The sequence below is a fragment of the Trichosurus vulpecula genome, chromosome 8 (genome assembly GCF_011100635.1).
Source record: "Trichosurus vulpecula isolate mTriVul1 chromosome 8, mTriVul1.pri, whole genome shotgun sequence".
Classification (NCBI taxonomy): Eukaryota; Metazoa; Chordata; class Mammalia; order Diprotodontia; family Phalangeridae; genus Trichosurus; species Trichosurus vulpecula.
The window spans coordinates 55,608,561-55,626,433 of NC_050580.1; the positions used below are offsets into that span (position 1 = coordinate 55,608,561).

A 17,873-nucleotide genomic window follows, 5' to 3' on the forward strand; every position below is an offset into this window, starting at 1 on the left:
TTTAATTTCCAATTAATTTTTCATCTCTCTTTTCACTGTCCATCATTGAATGTATTTTTTATTGCATTATGATCTGAAAAGGATGCGTTTACTATTTCTGCTTTTCTGCACTCAGTTGTTAGGTTTTTGTGTCTTAACACATGGTCAATTTTTGTGTAGGTGCCATGTAATGCTGAGAAAAAGGTATATTTTTTTTATATTCCCATTCAATCTTCTCCAGAGACCTATGATGATACCTAACTTTTTCCAGAATTTTATTCACTTCCTTAACTTCTTTCTTGTTTATTTTTTGGTTAGATTTATCTAGTTCTGAGAGGGGAAAGTTGAAGTCCTCCACTAGTCTAGTTTTATTATCTATTTCCTCCCATAACTCATTCAACTTCTCCTTCAAAAATTTAAATTCTTTACCATTTGGTGCATACATGTTTAGTATTGACATTACTTCATTATCTATGGTACCTTTCAGCAAGATATAGTTTCCTTCTTTATCTCTTTTAATTAGATATATTTTTGCTTTTGCTTTGTCTGAGATCATGATTGCTACCCCTGCTTTCTTTGTTTCAGCTGAAGCATAATAGATTCTGCTCTAGCCCCTTACCTTCACCCTCTGCATATCTCTCTGCTTCAAATGTGTTTCTTGTGAACAACATATTGTAGGATTCTGGCTTTAAGTACATTCTGCTATCTGTTTCCCTTCTATGGCTGAGTTCATACCATTCAAATTTCTAATTATGATAAGTAACCATTTCCCTCTATTCTCTCTTACCCTTTCTCTCTTACCCTGCCCATACTTTCCCTCTTCATAAGTTTTACTTCTGATCACCACCTTCCCCAATGTATCATCCCTTTTATCAATCTCTCCTCCCCTTTTTATTATCCCCATCCCCTTTTACTTCCTTACAGGGTAAGATAGATTTCTATATCCAATTTTATATACGTTGTTCCCTCTTTGAGATGATTTTGATGAGAGTAAGATTTAAGCTTTGCCTTCTACCCTCCCCGACCCGCCCTCTTCCTCTCCATTATAATAGCTTTTTCATGCCTCTTTCATGTGGGATAATTTACCTCCATCCAATCTCCCACCCCTTCGTCTTTCTTGGGGTTTTTTTTGGTAGGGGGATGGGTATCATCCATCAAAGTCACTTTATATCGACACCCTCTGTCTAAATATACTCCTTTTAATTGCTCTTATAGTAATAAAGTTGTTAAGAGTTACAAATATTAAGATGGCGACTTGAAAACAGGGACTCACTTAAGCTCTCCCCCAAATCCCTCCAAACACCTGTGAAAATGACTCTAAAGAAATTCTAGAGCTATAGAACCCACAAAATAACAGAGGGAAACAAGTCTCCAACCCAAGACAGCCTGGATGGTCACACCATACTGGGAGTAGACCAGGTGGAGCAGGCCTCAGGGCCCAGAATCACTGAACTGGGGCAGTTACCAGATTTCTCAACCCACAAATGCCAAAGATAATGGAGCAGGTCAGTGGGAAAACAGAGGTAGCTGCAGTTGCAGCAGCAGTGGCAGCAGCAGCAGTGGCAGCAGTGGCAGTAGCAGTTGCAGCAGCAGCTGCTTCCAGAGCCCCTGGCCCACACGGGAGGAATCAAGCAGCTGATCAGAGTGGGAGTGCAGAGATCCCTTTGTTGGCACTGAGGCAGGGTTCTCTTGCTTTGCCCTGCTTGGATCTGAGTAGTGGTCCTGATTGGCAGTTCGTGGGGGAGGGAGAAGCACTGGTGTGGCAGAGCTTTGTGGTGGCTGTGGAGAGAGAGTCCTCCTGGTGGTTACATGGCAGAAAGAACTGCCTTACTCGCAGACCAGAGCACAGGTCAGGAGAGGAGCATCATACCACCTCAGAATAGAAGTAGCTCTGAAAACAGCAAGGCAAAACCCCTGAAGCTTGGAACAAAGCACTCTACGCTCTGAAAGCAGTCATAACCTGACAAAAAGCTCCAAAGTCAAGTAATTGACTGGGAAAATGAGCAAGCACTGTAAAAGGACTCAGACTATAGAATATTTTTTTGGTGACAAAGAAGATCAAAACATACAGCCAGAAGAAGTCAACAAAGTCAAAGAGCCTACATCAAAAGCCTCCAAGAAAAATATGAATTAGTCTCAGGCTATGGAAGAGCTCAAAAAGGATTTGTAAAAGCAAATTAAGAGAAGTAGAGGAAAAATTGGGAAGAGAAATGAGAGTGATGCAAGAAAATCATGAAAAACAAGTCAATGACTTGCTAAAGGAGACCCAAAAAAATACTGAAGAAAAGAACACTTTAAAAAATTGACTAACCCAAATGGCAAAAGAGCTCCCAAAAGCCAATGAGCAGAAGAATTCCTTGAAAGGCAGAATTAGCCAAATGGAAAAGGAGGTCCAAAAGACCACTGAAGAAAATACTGCCTTGAAAATTAGAATGTAGCAAGTGGAAGCTAGTGACTTTATGAGAAATCAAGAAATTATAAAACAGAACCAAAAGAGGGGCAGCTAGGTGGTGCAATGAGTAGAGCACTAGCCCTGGAGTCAGGAGGACCTAAGTTCAAATCCGGACTCAGACACCTGACACACTTACTAGCTGTGTGACCTTGGGCAAGTCACTTAACCCCAATTGCCCTGCCTTCCCCCCTGCAAAAAAAAAAAAAAAACAGAACCAAAAGAATGAAAAAATGGAAGACAATGTGAAATATCTCATTGGAAAAACCTATTGGGTACCTTAACCTACAGGAAAGTAGGGGAGAAGGGATAAGAGGGGGATAGTCAAAGGCAAACACTTATGAAAAGGAACAGGGTCAAGGGAGAAAAGTCAATAAAGGGGGGCAGGATAGATCCAGGAGAGATAATTTTAAAATTTTTGGACTACCTGAAAGCCATGATCAAAAAAAGAGCCTAGACATCATCTTTCAAGAAATTATCAAGGAAAACTGCCCTGATATTCCAGAACCAGAGGGTAAAATAGAAATTGAATGAATCCACCAATCGGCTCCTGAAAAAGATCCCCAAAAGAAAACTCCTAGGAATATTGTCACCAAGTTCCAGAGTTCCCAGGTAAAGGAGAAAATATTGAAAGCAGCCAGAAAGAAAAAATTCAAGTATTGTGGAAACACAATCAAGATAACACAAAACCTAGCAGCTTCTGCATTAATGGATTGAAGGGCTTGGAATAGGACATTCCAGAGGTCAAAGGAACTAGGACTAAAACCAAGAATCACCTACCCAGCAAAACTGAGTATAATGTTCCAGGCCAAAATATGGATTTTCAATAAAATAGAGGACTTTCAAGCATTCTCGATGAAAAGAACAGAGTTGAATGGAAAATTTGACTTTCAAATACAGGAATCAAGAGAAGCATGAAAAGGTAAACAAGAAAGAGAAATCATAAGGCACTTACTAAAGTTGAACTGTTTTGTTTACATTCCTACATGGAAAGATGATATTTGTAACTCATGAGACCTTTTTCAGTATTAGAGTAGTTGAAGGGAATATACGTATATATAGACAGAGGGCGCAGGGTGAGTTGAATATAAAAGGATGATATCTAAAAAATAAAATTAAGGGGTGAGAGAGAAATATATTGGGAGAAGGAGAAAGGCAGAGATAGAATGGGGTAAATTATCTCATATTAAAGTGGCATGAAAAAGCTGTTGTAATGGAAGGGAAGAGTGGGTAGGTGAAAGGGAATGAGTAAATCTTCATCTCATCAGATATGGCTTAAGGAGGGAATAACATACACAATCAATTGGGTATCTTACCATACAGGAAAATAAGGGGAAAGGGGATAAGAGGGGGAGATGATAGAAGAGAGGGCAGATTGGGGAGCAGGTAGTCAAAAGCAAACACTTATGAAAAGGGACAGGGTCAAGGGAGAAAAGTCAATAAAGAGGGACAGGATAGGATGGAGGGAAATATAGTTAGTCTTTCACAACATGACTATTATGGAAGTGTTTTGCATAATGATACATGTGTGGCCTGTGTTGAATTGCTTGCCCTCTCAAGGAGGGTGGGTGGGGAGGGAGGAAGGGAGAGAATTTGGAACTCAAAGTTCTAAAAACAAATGTTTTAAAAGAAGTTGCTTTTATATGCAACTGGGAAACAAGATATACAGGCAATGGGGTATGAAAATCTATCTTGCCCTATAAGAAAGCAAGGGGAAAGGGGATAAGGGGGAGAGTGGGGTGATAGAAGGAAAAGCAGACTGGGGAAAGGGGCAATAAGAATTTATGACATCTTAGGGTGGGGGGAGGGGAGAAACGGGGAAAAATTTGTAACTCAAAATCTCGTGGAAATCAGAGTTGAAAACTAAAATATTAAATAAATAACAAAATCACACACAAACAAGAGTTACAAATATTATCTTGCCATATCGAAAAATAAACAGTTTAACCTTATTGAATTTCTTATATTTTCTTTCTTGTTTCTTTTTTACATTTTTATGTTTCCCTCAAGTCTTGCATTTGGAGGTCAAATTTTTTTTATTCAGCTCTGGTCTTTTAACTAGGAATGCTTGAAAGTCCTTTATTTTGTTAAATATCCATTTTTCCCCTTGAAAGATTATATTCGGTTTTGCTGGGTAGGTGATTCTTGGTTGTAATTCTAATTCTTTTCCCTTCTAGTATATCATCTTCCAAGTCTTCCAGTTCTTTAGTGTGGAAGCTGCCAAATCCTGTGTAAACCTGCCTGTAGCTCCACGATATTTGAATTGGGTTTTTTTTGGCTGCTTGAAAAACTTTCTCTTTGATCTGTGAGCTCTAGAATTTGGCTATGATGTTTCTAGGAGTTTTCAGTTTGGGATCTCTTTAAAGTGGTTATTGGTGGATTCTTTCAATTTCTATTTTGCCCTCTGCTTTTAATATGTCAGGGCAGTTTTCTCTCATAATTTCTTGAAAGATGTTGACCAGGCTTTTTTTTATCATGGCTTTCAGGTAGTCCAATAATTCTTATATTATCTCTCCTGGATCTATTTTCTAGGTCAGTTGCTTTTCCAAAGAGAAATTTCACATTTTCTTCCATTTCTTTTACTCTTTAGATTTTGTTTTTATCACATCTTGATGTCTCATAGAGTCATTACTTTCCACTTGTTCAATTCTAATTTTTAAGGAATTATTTTTTTCAGTGAGCTTTTGAACTTCCTTTTCCATTTGGCCAATTCTATTTATTTTTCAGTAAATTTCTGTATATCTTTTCCCATGCTACTGACTCTTTTTTTTTAGGATTCTCTTGTATTACTCTCATTTCTTTTCCCTTTTTTTCTTCTACTTCTCTAATTTGCTTTTTAAAATCCTTCTTATCTCTGATAAAGGCCTCATTTCTAAAATATGTAGAGAATTGAATCAAATTTATAAGAATACAAGTTATTCCCCAATTGAGAAATGGTCAAAGGATTTGAACAGGCAGTTTTCAAAGGAAGAAATTAAAACTATCTATAGTCATATGAAAAAATGCTCTAAATCAGTATTGATTAGAGAAATGTAAATCAAAACAACTCTTAGGTACCACATCACACCTATAAGATTGGCTAACATGACAAGACAGGAAAATGATAAATGCTGCAGAAGATGTAGGAAAATTGGCACACTAATGCATTGTTGGTGGAGTTGTGAACTGATCCAACCATTCTGGAGAGCAATTTGGAACTATGCCTAAAGGGTTATAAAAATGTGCATACCCTTTGACCCATTTCTAGGTCTATATCCCAAAGATATCATACAAATGGGAAAATAACCCACATATGCAAAAGTATTTATAGCAGCTCTTTTTGTGGTGGCCAAGAACCGGAAATTGAGGGGATGCCCATCAATTGGGGAATGGCTGAACAAGTTGTGGTATATGTATGCAATGGAATATTATTGTGCTATAAGAAATGATGATCAGGAGGACTTCAGAAAAACCTGGAAAGACTTATACGAACTGATGCTGAGTGAAGTGAGCAGAACCAAGAGAACATTGTACACAGTAACAGCCACATTGTGCCATGACTGACTTTGATAGACCTAGCTCTTTTCAGCAATGCAAGGACCTAAAACAACTTTAAAAGAGTTGGATGATGGAAAATGCCATCCACATCCAGAGAAAGAAATATGGAGTCTGAATACAGATAGAAGCATCTATTTGCTCTCTTTTTGTTTTGTTTTATTCTTTCTCATGGTTCCTCCCATTCATTCTAATTCTTCTATACAACATGACTAATGTGAAAATATGTTTAATAGGAATGTATATGTAAAGCCTATTCCGGATTGCATGCCATCTTGTGAAGGGAGAATGAAGGGAGGGGGAAAAATTTAAAACTTATTTTCTTTTGACATACACAATGGACAAACTTCCAAAAAAGTCTTGCCCTCTCTCCCCTTCCATCTATGGAATGTGTTGGGATTCTTTGAGCTCTCCCTCAGACTTCCCCTTCTCTCTTTTCCCATCCCCTCCCCTCTGGCAGTGATGGTATCAGGGAGCACACAACAAGTACATGTGATTGTCTAGAAGAGCCTGAGACTGACCATAAAAGCCCTGTCAGATTCTTCTGCTTTGTGTTTCTTTCTCTGATTACAGGTGTTTGAACCGTCATCCCAAAATGGGTCTCTCTAGTCTTGGCAGTCACCTAATGAGTTTGAGAGATCTGGTTCTGAATGGCCTAGTAAAAGATGATTCCTGCACCACCCTCTAAAAGCAGATGAGGTCCAGCACGAAGAGAAATTGCTTAAGCCATGCTTTGGATGGCCAGGAGGGCCAGAAGTTAGTGAGAGGCTTTGACAATGCAAATCTGAAGGGAAAATAAAATACCTGGTCAACAGACCCACAAAGAATTTCATGTTTTAATATCTTATGTACTGACTTCTAAAGAGAGTATGACGGAGTGAGGAGTTATGTTTCATGTTTCAAGTGTGGCTGATGAGTGAATATGTCTTTTGTAGTGAAGGAAATTTATACTCTCCTTTACCAGATAAACTTTGTGCATGGACCTTTCTAAAAGGACTGTGTTAATCCTTTCTGGGGAGAACCTAAGTTCTTTAAAGCCTAAGCTTTAAGAGATTTTCCCAGGGTTCCAGGGAAATAACCATCCAGAGATTGAAAAGGAGCCTGATCCCTCTGTTTAGGGTCAGGCTTCCCCAAGTCATAACCCCGGTGAACTTGAACCTAGAGCCAAGGCCCTTTATTAGAAAAAGGCATTTCTTCCTGGGCTTATAAAGTAATAACTATGCACAGAAACACAATACAAATGAAGACATTTGTATCTAAATGAAATATAGTGCCATTTACTTACCTCTCCAACTGATGGAACTTGCAAGCCAACCATGTAATTTTGCTGAGGTCCTGTAGTCACAAAATTTTCTGGCACAGAGTAGGCAGCCTCTAAAGTCACTTTTAAAAGGTTCCCACCCAAGATCTGGGCTGTAGTCAGTAATGCCTCTGAGACAGATACTGTTACCTCAAGACAACACTGCAGAAAAAGAAGGAAAAATGGAAGGAATCATAATAATGCTTTAGATTTGTATAGTTTTCATGGTCATTATCTCACTGGATTCTCACAACTACCTTATGAGAGAGGAAGATAAATATTTACATTACATTACAATGAGGACAATGAAGGACATAGTCATAGAGCAGGTTAGCGGCAGAGACAGGACAAAAACCCACTTACTTTGCCCTCTGGTGCCTTGGTCTTTGCACTATACCATGAGATTTGTTACTTTGTAGCTATTATTTTAAAAAAAAAGTTAGCTACCAAACTAATATGCTGAAAACAAACAGCTTTAAAAACAGCAAATGGTAAATGCAGACATTCTAGAGAGTATCTATCCAACAATCAAATTTAACAAGATTTTTCCCTTTCAGATTTGCAGGGCACGAATCATACATACTCTAAAGATAGGTAGGAAAATCCTCCATTGGGCAGGTCAATCAGAAGGATGGAGCTGAGTTACTACACTTCTCTGAGGATTTAGATTATCTTTGGTATAATCGGCATTGCTGCTTCAATACTAAATATCTATACCAGGGCTGTCCAAAATGCAGGCCACCAGCCTCATGCGGCTCCCAGTGCAATTTATGAGGCCCACCTTTGAGCATAGAAATTTACGTAAGTGCTTTAGTAAGTGAAGCTGAGCTACCACAGAGCTCTCACTAAAATGGCAAAACAAAATATATTGTTTATTGTTTCAATGAAAACCTAGAGCTGGACAGCCCTGATCTATACAATCAACAAGATGCCCAATAAAATGGAAGGAACTTGGATAGCATGTTTTAATATATGTGTTTTACCTGCAAACCTAAGGAAATCATGTATATTACACTTGGTGGGGTGGCGGGAATAGGAACCATAATCATTTTGCAACATTTCAAGGGATTAACTCCCCCAACCCTGAAATGGCCTAATAATATAAAGTCCCCAATCACTACTGAAGGAAAAATAAAATATAACAAACTAGGCAAATGCACAGTAAAACAGATGGTCTATTCCAATGTTGGAACAACTGTTTGTTGCCCTTGGATAGGAGACAACTGCCATCTTGTCTAAAAATAATCACAGTCTTTCCATTTTATTAAAAAGGATTTCTTTAATAATAAAACAAAAAGCATTTGGTCACTTCTTTTTGCCCTTGAACAAGGAATATTTTCTCATTCAGATAATAAATGTGACAGCTACAGGACAAATATTCCCCCAGGAAGCCTCCTTTTTCTTTTTTGCTGATACTCCCTTTCTCTTTCCCTCCCTCACTTATGAAATGTTTTATTGATTTATCCTAAGTTACCACAGAATGCTGATTGGATGTGTATTCTCTATGGGTCTAAGAAATTATACAGAAACTAAATCTGTATGCTAGGAAGCTGCTAGCAGCAAGGACTGTCTTCCTTACCATAGTAATACATTTCTTTGCTTCTCTTTGATCTGCAGTCACTGGACACGGTTCCTAAGAGGTCCCATTTCTCTTAGTCAAGAGAATTCCCCAACACACCCTATCCAGTTAGAAAGCAAGTTCAATCAAGATAAGGAATGAGTTTAAAGGGTCTCTGTATCATCCCAGAACCTAACACTGTTTTGAATACAGCAGATGCTTAATAAATGGCTTTTGAAGGAATGATCAAAGATCATGTAGACAGATTAAATTGTCAGATTAAAAATTTGACTATGTAGAACCAGAAGTATGACATTGGACGTGCTAAAAATCACTCAAAAAAGAGAAAGCCTCATCTCTATTCCTCAAACCCCTTCTCATTTTTAAGATGAATTGTTAATTAATTTATGTAATTATGAAACGGGAACTGGTGTACCAACACTGAGTGTACTTTGGGTACTCACCAGGTAAGACCATGGTGACAGTGGGGAGGGAGGCTTCAATGACACTAATGAGGCCCAAATGGTACAGGGGAGAATAGCACAGAAAGTACAGAGATAAGCGATGAAAGAGCAGGGGGTATAGTGGCAGAGGGCATGGGCATGAAGAGGAGGCAGGTGGTGATGGGGCAGAGAAATGGTAGAGGGAGAGGCACAGAGGCACTCCCACAACCATAGATTAGAGTTGGGAGCTCTTAGCAACATGGAACTGATGGAGATGGAGGAGAGCTTGGGGGCAGGATCTGGGGCCTCATTTTTATAGTTCAGGTGGGAAGCAGACTAAGTCTTATCTGTGCCGCCTCAGAGTTAGCTCAGTAACATAGCCATGGCATCTCAAAGTCATCAGTAAAACTTCCAAGTGAACAAGTCCACATCATCTCAGAGGCTGATAACATTTGGTGTTCTGCTGGTCTGGAACTTGTCTGAGATTTATTTATCGTAGGACGAAAAGCCCACAGCACCAAGGCCTAGAGGCCTTCCCCAGATTCAGCACATATTACCAGGATGTGATTTTTTTTTTTTACTATGTGCCAAACATCCCTATTTATTTTTTTTCTTTCTTTTTCTTTTTTTTGAGAGTTTTTATTTTTAGTTTACAACACTCAGTTCTACATAATTTTGAGTTCCAGGTTTTCTTTACCCCCCCTCCACACCTCCCTTCCCAAGATGGCATGGAATCCGATATATCTTCTATGTATAACATACTAGTCAAGTTGTGAAGAATTATGACCAATGGAATGAATCATGAGAAAGAGGAAATAGAACCATAAAAAAAACCCAAAAACAAAAACAAAAGAGAAAAAAAAAAAGGGAAAATAAAAGGCAAGAATGAAGTGTGCCTCAATCACACATCTCAAATGTGATTCAATCATAGTTCTTTCTCTGGATGTAGACAGCATTCTCCATCGTGAGTCCTTTGGAGTTGTCTTTGCACTTTGTGTTGCTGAGAAGAGCAAAGTCTATCAGGCTTGATTGTCACAGAATCCATATATCTGTGGTTGTATATAATGTTCTCCTGGCTCTGCTTCGCTCACTCAGCATTATATTGTGTAGGTTTTTCCAGGTTGTTATGAAGTCCGTATCATCCCCATTTCTTATAGCACAATAGTATTCCATTACCTTCATAGGCCACAACATGTTCAGCCATTCCCCAGTTGATGGGCATCCCCTTGATTTCCAATTCTTTGCTACTACAAAAAGAGCCGCTATGAATATTTTTGTACACATGGGTCCTTTTCCCACTTGTGTGATCTCTTTGGGATACAACCCTAGAAGTGGTATTGCTGGGTCAAAGGTTATGAACATTTTTATAGCACTTTGGGCATAGTTCCAAACTGCTCTCCAGAATGGCTGGATAAGTCCACAACTCCACCAACAATGTAACAATATTCCAATTTTCCCACATCCTCTCCAGCATTTATCATTTTCCCATTTCATCATTTTAGCCAATCTGACAGGAGAGATGTGGTACCTAAGAGTTGTTTTGATTTGCATTTCTCTAATCAGTAGTGATCTGGAGCATTTTTTCATATGCCTATAGACATCTTTAATTTCTTCCTCTGAAAACTGCCTGTTCATATCCTTTGACCATTTCTCAATCGGGGAATGACTTGTATTCCTATAAATTTGGCTCAGTTCCCTGTATATTTTAGAGATGAGGCCTTTATCAGAGACACTGGTTGTTAAGATTTTCTCCCAATTTTCTGCTTCCCTCCTAATCTTTGTTGCTTTGGCTTTTTTTATACAAAACGTTTCAATTTAACACAATCAGAATTATCCATTTTGCATTTTGTAATGCTCTCTATCTCTTGTGGTGTCATGAATTCTTTTCTTTTCCATAAATCTGATAGGTAAACTATTCCTTGCTTTCCCAAATTGCTTATAGTATCAGCCTTTATTCCTAAATCATGAACCCATTTTGACCTTATTTTGGTATATGGTGTAAGATATTGGTCTATGCACAGTTTCTGCCCTAATATTTTCCAATTTTCCCAGCAGTTTTTGTGAAATAGTGAATTCTTAGCCCAGAAGCTGGATTCTTTGGGTTTATCAAAGAGTAGATTGCTATAGTCATTGACTTCTCCATCTTGTGTACCTATCCTATTCCACTGATCCACGATTCTGTTTCTTAGCCAGTACCAGGTAGGTTTGATGGCTGCTACTTTATAGTACAGTTTAATATCTGGTATGGTTAGCAGGATTTGATTTTTATGCTAATATATGATATAATTCACAAATTATGCTCCCCTGATCTTTGGGATGGTTGACCTCTAGGTTCCCCTTTGCAATCTTACTTCCTGCTATTATTATTTTATACTGGCTACTTATAAACTTGTTTACTCTACTGACTAGAAGGGGACTGTGGTGGTCAGGGGAACCAGAATAAGATAAAATCTTGACACACGGCATCTCTCCACATTCACAACTGTTCTCATTCATAATTCTTTGATCACTTATGTTTTAATGGCCATTAATATAATTTATTGAAACACAGTAGGGTAACTATAAAATGGTAGCACAGCAAAAAACAAAAACAAAAAAACTCTGTAAACAGACTTTTGAATAACAAGGTACAATAAAACGGCTGTGAAGGATTGATCTGTCTTCTCTCCCTCACCCACCTTCTTGAAACCAAAAAATAGGAGGAAAGATTAAAGGTAAAGAAACTGTAGGTTTGGGAACTCATTGAGGAGATCTTGGTGGGTGCTCAGAGGAAACAGGGGAGACATGGTAGTGTGTGGCATTGCCTCCTAGTCTAGGCGACTAGTAACTAGCAACAAGTAAACTTAAAAGTATTAAAACCCCACTTACTACTATTGTGTTCTAAGAAATGATGAGCAGGAAGATTTCAAAAAAACCTAGAAAGACTTACACAAACTGATGCAAAGTGAATTGAGAAGAACCAGAACACTGTACGTAGTAACAGCAGTATTGTACAATAATCAGCTTTGAATGGCTTAGCTATTCTCAGCAAAGGACTCATGATAAAGAATGCTATCCACCTCCAGAGAAAGGACCAATGGAGTCTGAGCGCAGATGAAAGGATATTATTTTTACTATTTTGTGGTTTGTTTTTGGTTTGGTTTGCTTTGGTCTGTTTCTTCTTTCACAGCATGACTAATATGGAATTATGTTTTGCATGACTGCACATGTATAACCTATATCAAGTTGCTTACCTTAGTTGGGGAGGGAAGGAGGGAAAGAATTTGGATTTCAAATTTTTAGAAAAATGAATGTTAAAAATGTTTTTACATGTAATTGGGAAAAAATAAAATATTATTTTTTAAAATACCCGCTTACTTTAGCTCCTGGTCGAAGATTCTCTAAGGGTGAGCCAGCAATAGGATGCAAAGGGGTCATTATTTCAAATGTGCATTCTCCTGTGAAAAAAAAGAAGACCTATTAAACCCAGAAAAGGAAGTATCAAGTTAACATATTTATGGGCAGAAATGTGTCATGTTTGAATTTTGCTTTTTCATAAATTTAAAATGAATTCATTTTATTGTATGTAGCTTTGATACATCTTATACTTGACCTTCTAGTAAAGGAAGAAGGTCCACAACAGCTTGACCCAGAATAACAGTCTTCTCCTCTTTCTGTTTCTTTTCCTTTGGTAAAACTTCAAACACAGTCACTAGGATAGAAAAACATTAAATATGAACAAGGTTCCGGGTCTACCATGAAGTAACAGAAGGGCAGTAAGAAAATAACAGAAGTGTCTAAGACAAAGGAAAGCTATCTTAGAAATGAATGAGAGAACCTAGTATCACTGACTATTTGCTCCTACTGAACAATATGAGGCCTCTCCAGGAGTTAGCCCTTATTCACCTTTCACTAGAGCAGTCTTCTCAGAGCAGAGATTTCTGAACTTTATGCAGTGATGGTGTGCCACTTTTTACGAATACAAATTGTCATACTGTACTCTTCCCACACTTTTCACAAAACAAGCTATACCACTCCTGAGTTTTATTTAGATTTTCAAAGACACAGGATTGTTGGGGTTTTTTTTAGGGGAGTCAGAAGAGTATATTGAACATAACAAATGATTATATTGAGAAAGATAACAGAGGACTTTTAACTTTCACCCAAGTATTTTTAAACTTTGAGTTTATAGATTTCATGTTCAAAGATAGCACAGAGAGTGAGAGCATTGTTCATCTTTGTCAGGTGCCTATACTGCCTGACGATGGTGGTGGCAAAGATTCCACATGGGCTGACTCAACAATAGTTGCATTGCATTGGCTATCAGTTGGAGCAAATTTGCCATTAGCATTGCTTTTAAATTTTTTTAACTTTCATTTGAACCTTGTTTTTATTGAAAAAGAGATATAGACTTGATAAAGCGTATGGAAGGGTATATTTGTGGGAGCTGTATTTGAAAACACCCAGTGATTTTGGCCATCCCCCAGAATGGAAGTAGGGCATAGACTGAGTCCAACAGTTTGATTATAAACCAAGTGTGTAAAAGATCTGAAATGATCCAGAAGTAAAGATTTAGAGGGGTAGTAGAAAATAGTTCCGTAATAAAATAATTATAAAATTATCAACAAAGAGTCAGTCTCTGGCAACACAGAGTGCAAGTCATAAAGAAGCAAATTTAGGATTAAGGAAAATCTTCTTAACAATTCTAAAAGTGGAATGAGCTGTCCTGGAAGGTAAAGGACTTCACTTCACTGGAGGTCTTCCAGCAAGAGCTCTATGACCACTTGCTGGGTATGCTGATGAAAGTCTTGTTCAATGAGAGAGGTTGGCCTAGTTAGGCTCTGGCATCCTATCCATCTCTGAGGTCCTTTCTATTTTCTGAGAGTCTGTATTGTGATTCTGAGACTAGATTGGATTGAAAGAAGCAATGGAGGGAAAACCATATCCTGAGTTTGGGGCAATAAGCCCAGAAGCTAGAAGTTATTTTGGCGGGAAGGAAAAAAACATAGGTTATTATTATAATGGTAAAGGAACAATGGATAATATTGGGTGGAGTGAGGGGGTATATGCACATATGTGAAGTTCTGTACTTGAGTGCTACAAAAATCAATCAGATGTCAAAGCGTCCTTGAGATTAGTAATCAGTGGAATGCTCTAACTTCTGTCAGAAACAGACATAGCTCAAATGTGTACAAACTGTTTATAGATCAACAGGGAAGGATGTCTGGCTTTCCCAGTTATGTATACCTTCAGATCCCCATCACAGTCAAAAGTAACATAGTCATAATAAGTAAGTGTAGTATCCACACACACTTGGTGGGCAGGGCCCAGCACAGTCTTGTGATTGTATGTGTGTAATACGGCTCCTGATTCGATGAGAGAATGCTGAGCCATGATGCTCTGTATTTGCATAAGTGGAAAAGAAACTTACTCTACATTGCTGGAGAGCACACAAGCATAAACTTTTGAATGGCTACCAAGAACCCTTGGAGTTTTAAGCAAGTAGGGGAAACCAGCAGTCCCCCAACATGACTTGATTTCCAGTGCTTGCAACCCTATAGGTGGCTGAGAGATGGCAACTGTAGCCTCCTTTGGAAACACCATGGCCCAGATCTGAGATAAAATATTATTACTGGTATATATGGTCCAAGCTGTCTTTATATTTAGACATAAGGAAACTATTTAGAACCATAAAGACTTACAGAACACAGGCTTGTGGGCAAGGTCATCTAAAGTATTGGTTCCTTCAGAAGTGAAGTCAAAACTGCTGGTAAAGTTGTATTTTGCTGTTCCTTCAGGAGAAACGGTGATTTTTGAAGAGTCTCCCAAGACCACATTATTAAATTCTGCACGAACAAAAGTAACTGGAGTATCTCCTTTAGTACCTTTCTATTGGATAGAAACATAAACTTGTTATTTTACAATTACACTCAAATAGCACATGGCAATTCACTACCTCATCTTCCCTTTTTCTGCCAGCTCCACATGAGTATGTGTGTTCAGCATTCATACAGACACGATAAACACATACTATTTACATAAGAAAAAGTCACCAAAAATATGATTGTGGCACTTCTATTACCTCAAGCTATAATTCAAAGGATCATGGATGGAGAGGTGAAAGAAACATTAGTGCTAATCTAAGGGTTTAGTACCCTCATTTAGAGATGAAAAACTGAGGCCTTGGAGGTAAAGTGACTTAACCAAGGTCACATAGGTAGTAAATAGCAGAGCTAGGATTTGAACCCAGTTCCTCTGACTGCAAATCCAATGCTCTTCTGAAAGCTTTGGAATCATTACAGGTAAGCAAACACATGGTGATAAATGAGGAAATGATGCTCCTTTTTAGGGGAATAATTAGGTAATATAAACTATTATCCAAAGGAACTAGAAATTGATAGGATTATAAATTTTAGCACTAGCAGGGACATTAGAGGTCATGTACTCCAACATCCTAATTTTACCAGTGGAATGGAATGGAGTGGAGAAGAGCACTTTCTAAGTGCTTCCTACGTGCTGGCAGACTCCAAGAGGGTAGGCATCTCAGAGGCCACCCTCTACAACATGCCTGACAAGTAGAGGTCTCTCCAGCAAAGTGGAATTCACCCCCTCCCAAGGCAGCACCTTCCACTTTGGGAGAGCTCTCATTGTGAGAAGCTGATTCTTTATTAGAAGCTTAACGTGGCCTCCTCTGCCCAGCCACTGTTCCTAGGCTGTCTGTCCTCTGAGGTCCACTCAAACTGGTCCATTCCCTCTCCCACATGGCAATCTTCCAGATGCTTGAAGATAGCTCTGACTTTCCTGCTCATTTTCTCCTCTGAAATGAACATCCTCTTTTTACTCGACTGATCAAGCAGCCAAGGCACAGAACAGGGAGACGTGAGTAACCGAACCACAAAACTTTAGGCTTGGCAAGGACTTCAGCATCCATTTAACCCAACCCACTCCTGAAAAAGAATAACCATTCTCGACAGCCTTGACAATGGGCATTTAGCCTGTGCTAGAAGATCTTCATTGATGGGGAGCCACCTCCTTCTTGAGGCTGCCTATGCCATTCATGGATAGTTCTAATTGATAGGAAGTTTTTCTTTACCTGCAGCCTAAATTTGCTTCTTTGCAAGTTCCACCTACTGCCCCTTGCTCTACTGACTGGGGTTAAGCGGGACAAGTCTGTCTCCCACAAGATAACTTTTCAAATACATAAGGACAGCTATTACTTACACTAGTAAAAGGTGGCTAATTGCACAGTGGATGGAGCACTAGGTCCAGAGTCAGGAAGACCTGAGTTCAAATCCAGACTCAAGCACCCAAGAGCTGTGTGACCCCAGACAAGTCACTCAACCTCTGCTTGCCTCAGTTTTCTCAATTGTAAAATGGAGATAATGGTAGCACTCACCTCCCAGGGTTGTTGTTAGGATCAGATGAGATAATAGTCATAAAGCATTAACAGTGCCTGGCACATAGTAGGTACTTAACAAATGCTTGTTCTCTTTTTTTCACTGAATAAATCCTCAAAACATGGGGCTTTTTCCAAAGTAAGTAAAGGCATACCTCCTTTTATTGAACTTCAAAGATATTGCACTTTTTACAAATTGAAGGTTTGTGGCCACAAGCAAGTCTACTCGTGCCATTGCTCTAACAGCATGTGCTTGTGTTGTGTCTCTGTCACATTTTGGTAATTCTCTCGATATTTCAAACATTTTCATCATTATTACATCTATTATGGTGATCGGTGATTCACTATCAGTGATTAGTCCCACTACAGGGATTGTTTTGGGGAGATATGAACCCCACCCATATATCCACGAACTTAATCAGTAAGTGCTGTGTGTGTGTGCTCTGACTGCTTTACCAGGTGGCCATTCCCCTTTCTCTCTCCCTCTCCTTTCACCTCCCTATGCCCTGAGACACAATATTGAAATTAGGCCAACTAATGACCCTACAATGGTCTCTTAAATGTTCAAGTGAAAGGCAGAGTCAATGTTATGCAGCAAACCTCATCACTGTCTTATTTCAAGAAACTGCTGAGCCTACGTCAACCTTCAGCAACCCCCACCCTGATGGATCAAGTCAGCAGCCATCAACAAAGAGGCAAGACCCTCCAGCAAAAAGGTTATGACTCAATGAAGAGTCAAATGATGGTTAGCAATTTTTAGCAATAAAGTATTTTTAATTAAGGTATATACATTTTTAAGATGTAATATTATTATACACTTAATAAACTACAGTATAAGCATAACTTTTATATATGATGGGAAACAAAAAAAATCTGTGACTCACTTTATTGTGATATTTGCTTTATTGCAGTGGTCTGGACTGAATCTACAATATCTTTAAGGTATGCCTGTACTTAGTGCTTTTTCATTCATTCATATGGCATGAACTTGCTCCCTTTTGCTATCCCAGTGACCCTCCTCTGAATGTTCTACAAGTAGAAGTGGTTGGCAGGGAGGATAAGAGACTGAGCTGAAGGGTTCCAGTAGCTCTGTCTTCTGATGGGATTTATCAGCCATGGGAATGTATGAGTTGCTCAGATGAGAAACATGAAATTATCAAAAGTAACTTTACCAAGTCATATCCATCCATCACAGTGATCTGTACTGGCTTGCCAGCTGCAGCTGAGGTGTCCAT

General features: G+C 38.8%; 1 protein-coding gene across 1 annotated transcript in view; it reads right to left on the reverse strand.

The window, feature by feature from the left end:
* CFAP70 (cilia and flagella associated protein 70) overlaps nucleotides 1-17,873 on the reverse strand; it is an 85,671-nt gene extending 67,798 nt beyond the window's left edge. The window contains exons 1-5 of the mRNA XM_036736508.1: nucleotides 17,811-17,873; nucleotides 14,945-15,131; nucleotides 12,856-12,954; nucleotides 12,621-12,700; nucleotides 7,248-7,424 (exon numbers count right to left, since the gene is read on the reverse strand). Of these exons, the coding sequence (XP_036592403.1) occupies nucleotides 7,248-7,424; nucleotides 12,621-12,700; nucleotides 12,856-12,954; nucleotides 14,945-15,131; nucleotides 17,811-17,873 (606 nt within the window). The remainder of the gene's footprint in view (nucleotides 1-7,247; nucleotides 7,425-12,620; nucleotides 12,701-12,855; nucleotides 12,955-14,944; nucleotides 15,132-17,810) is intronic.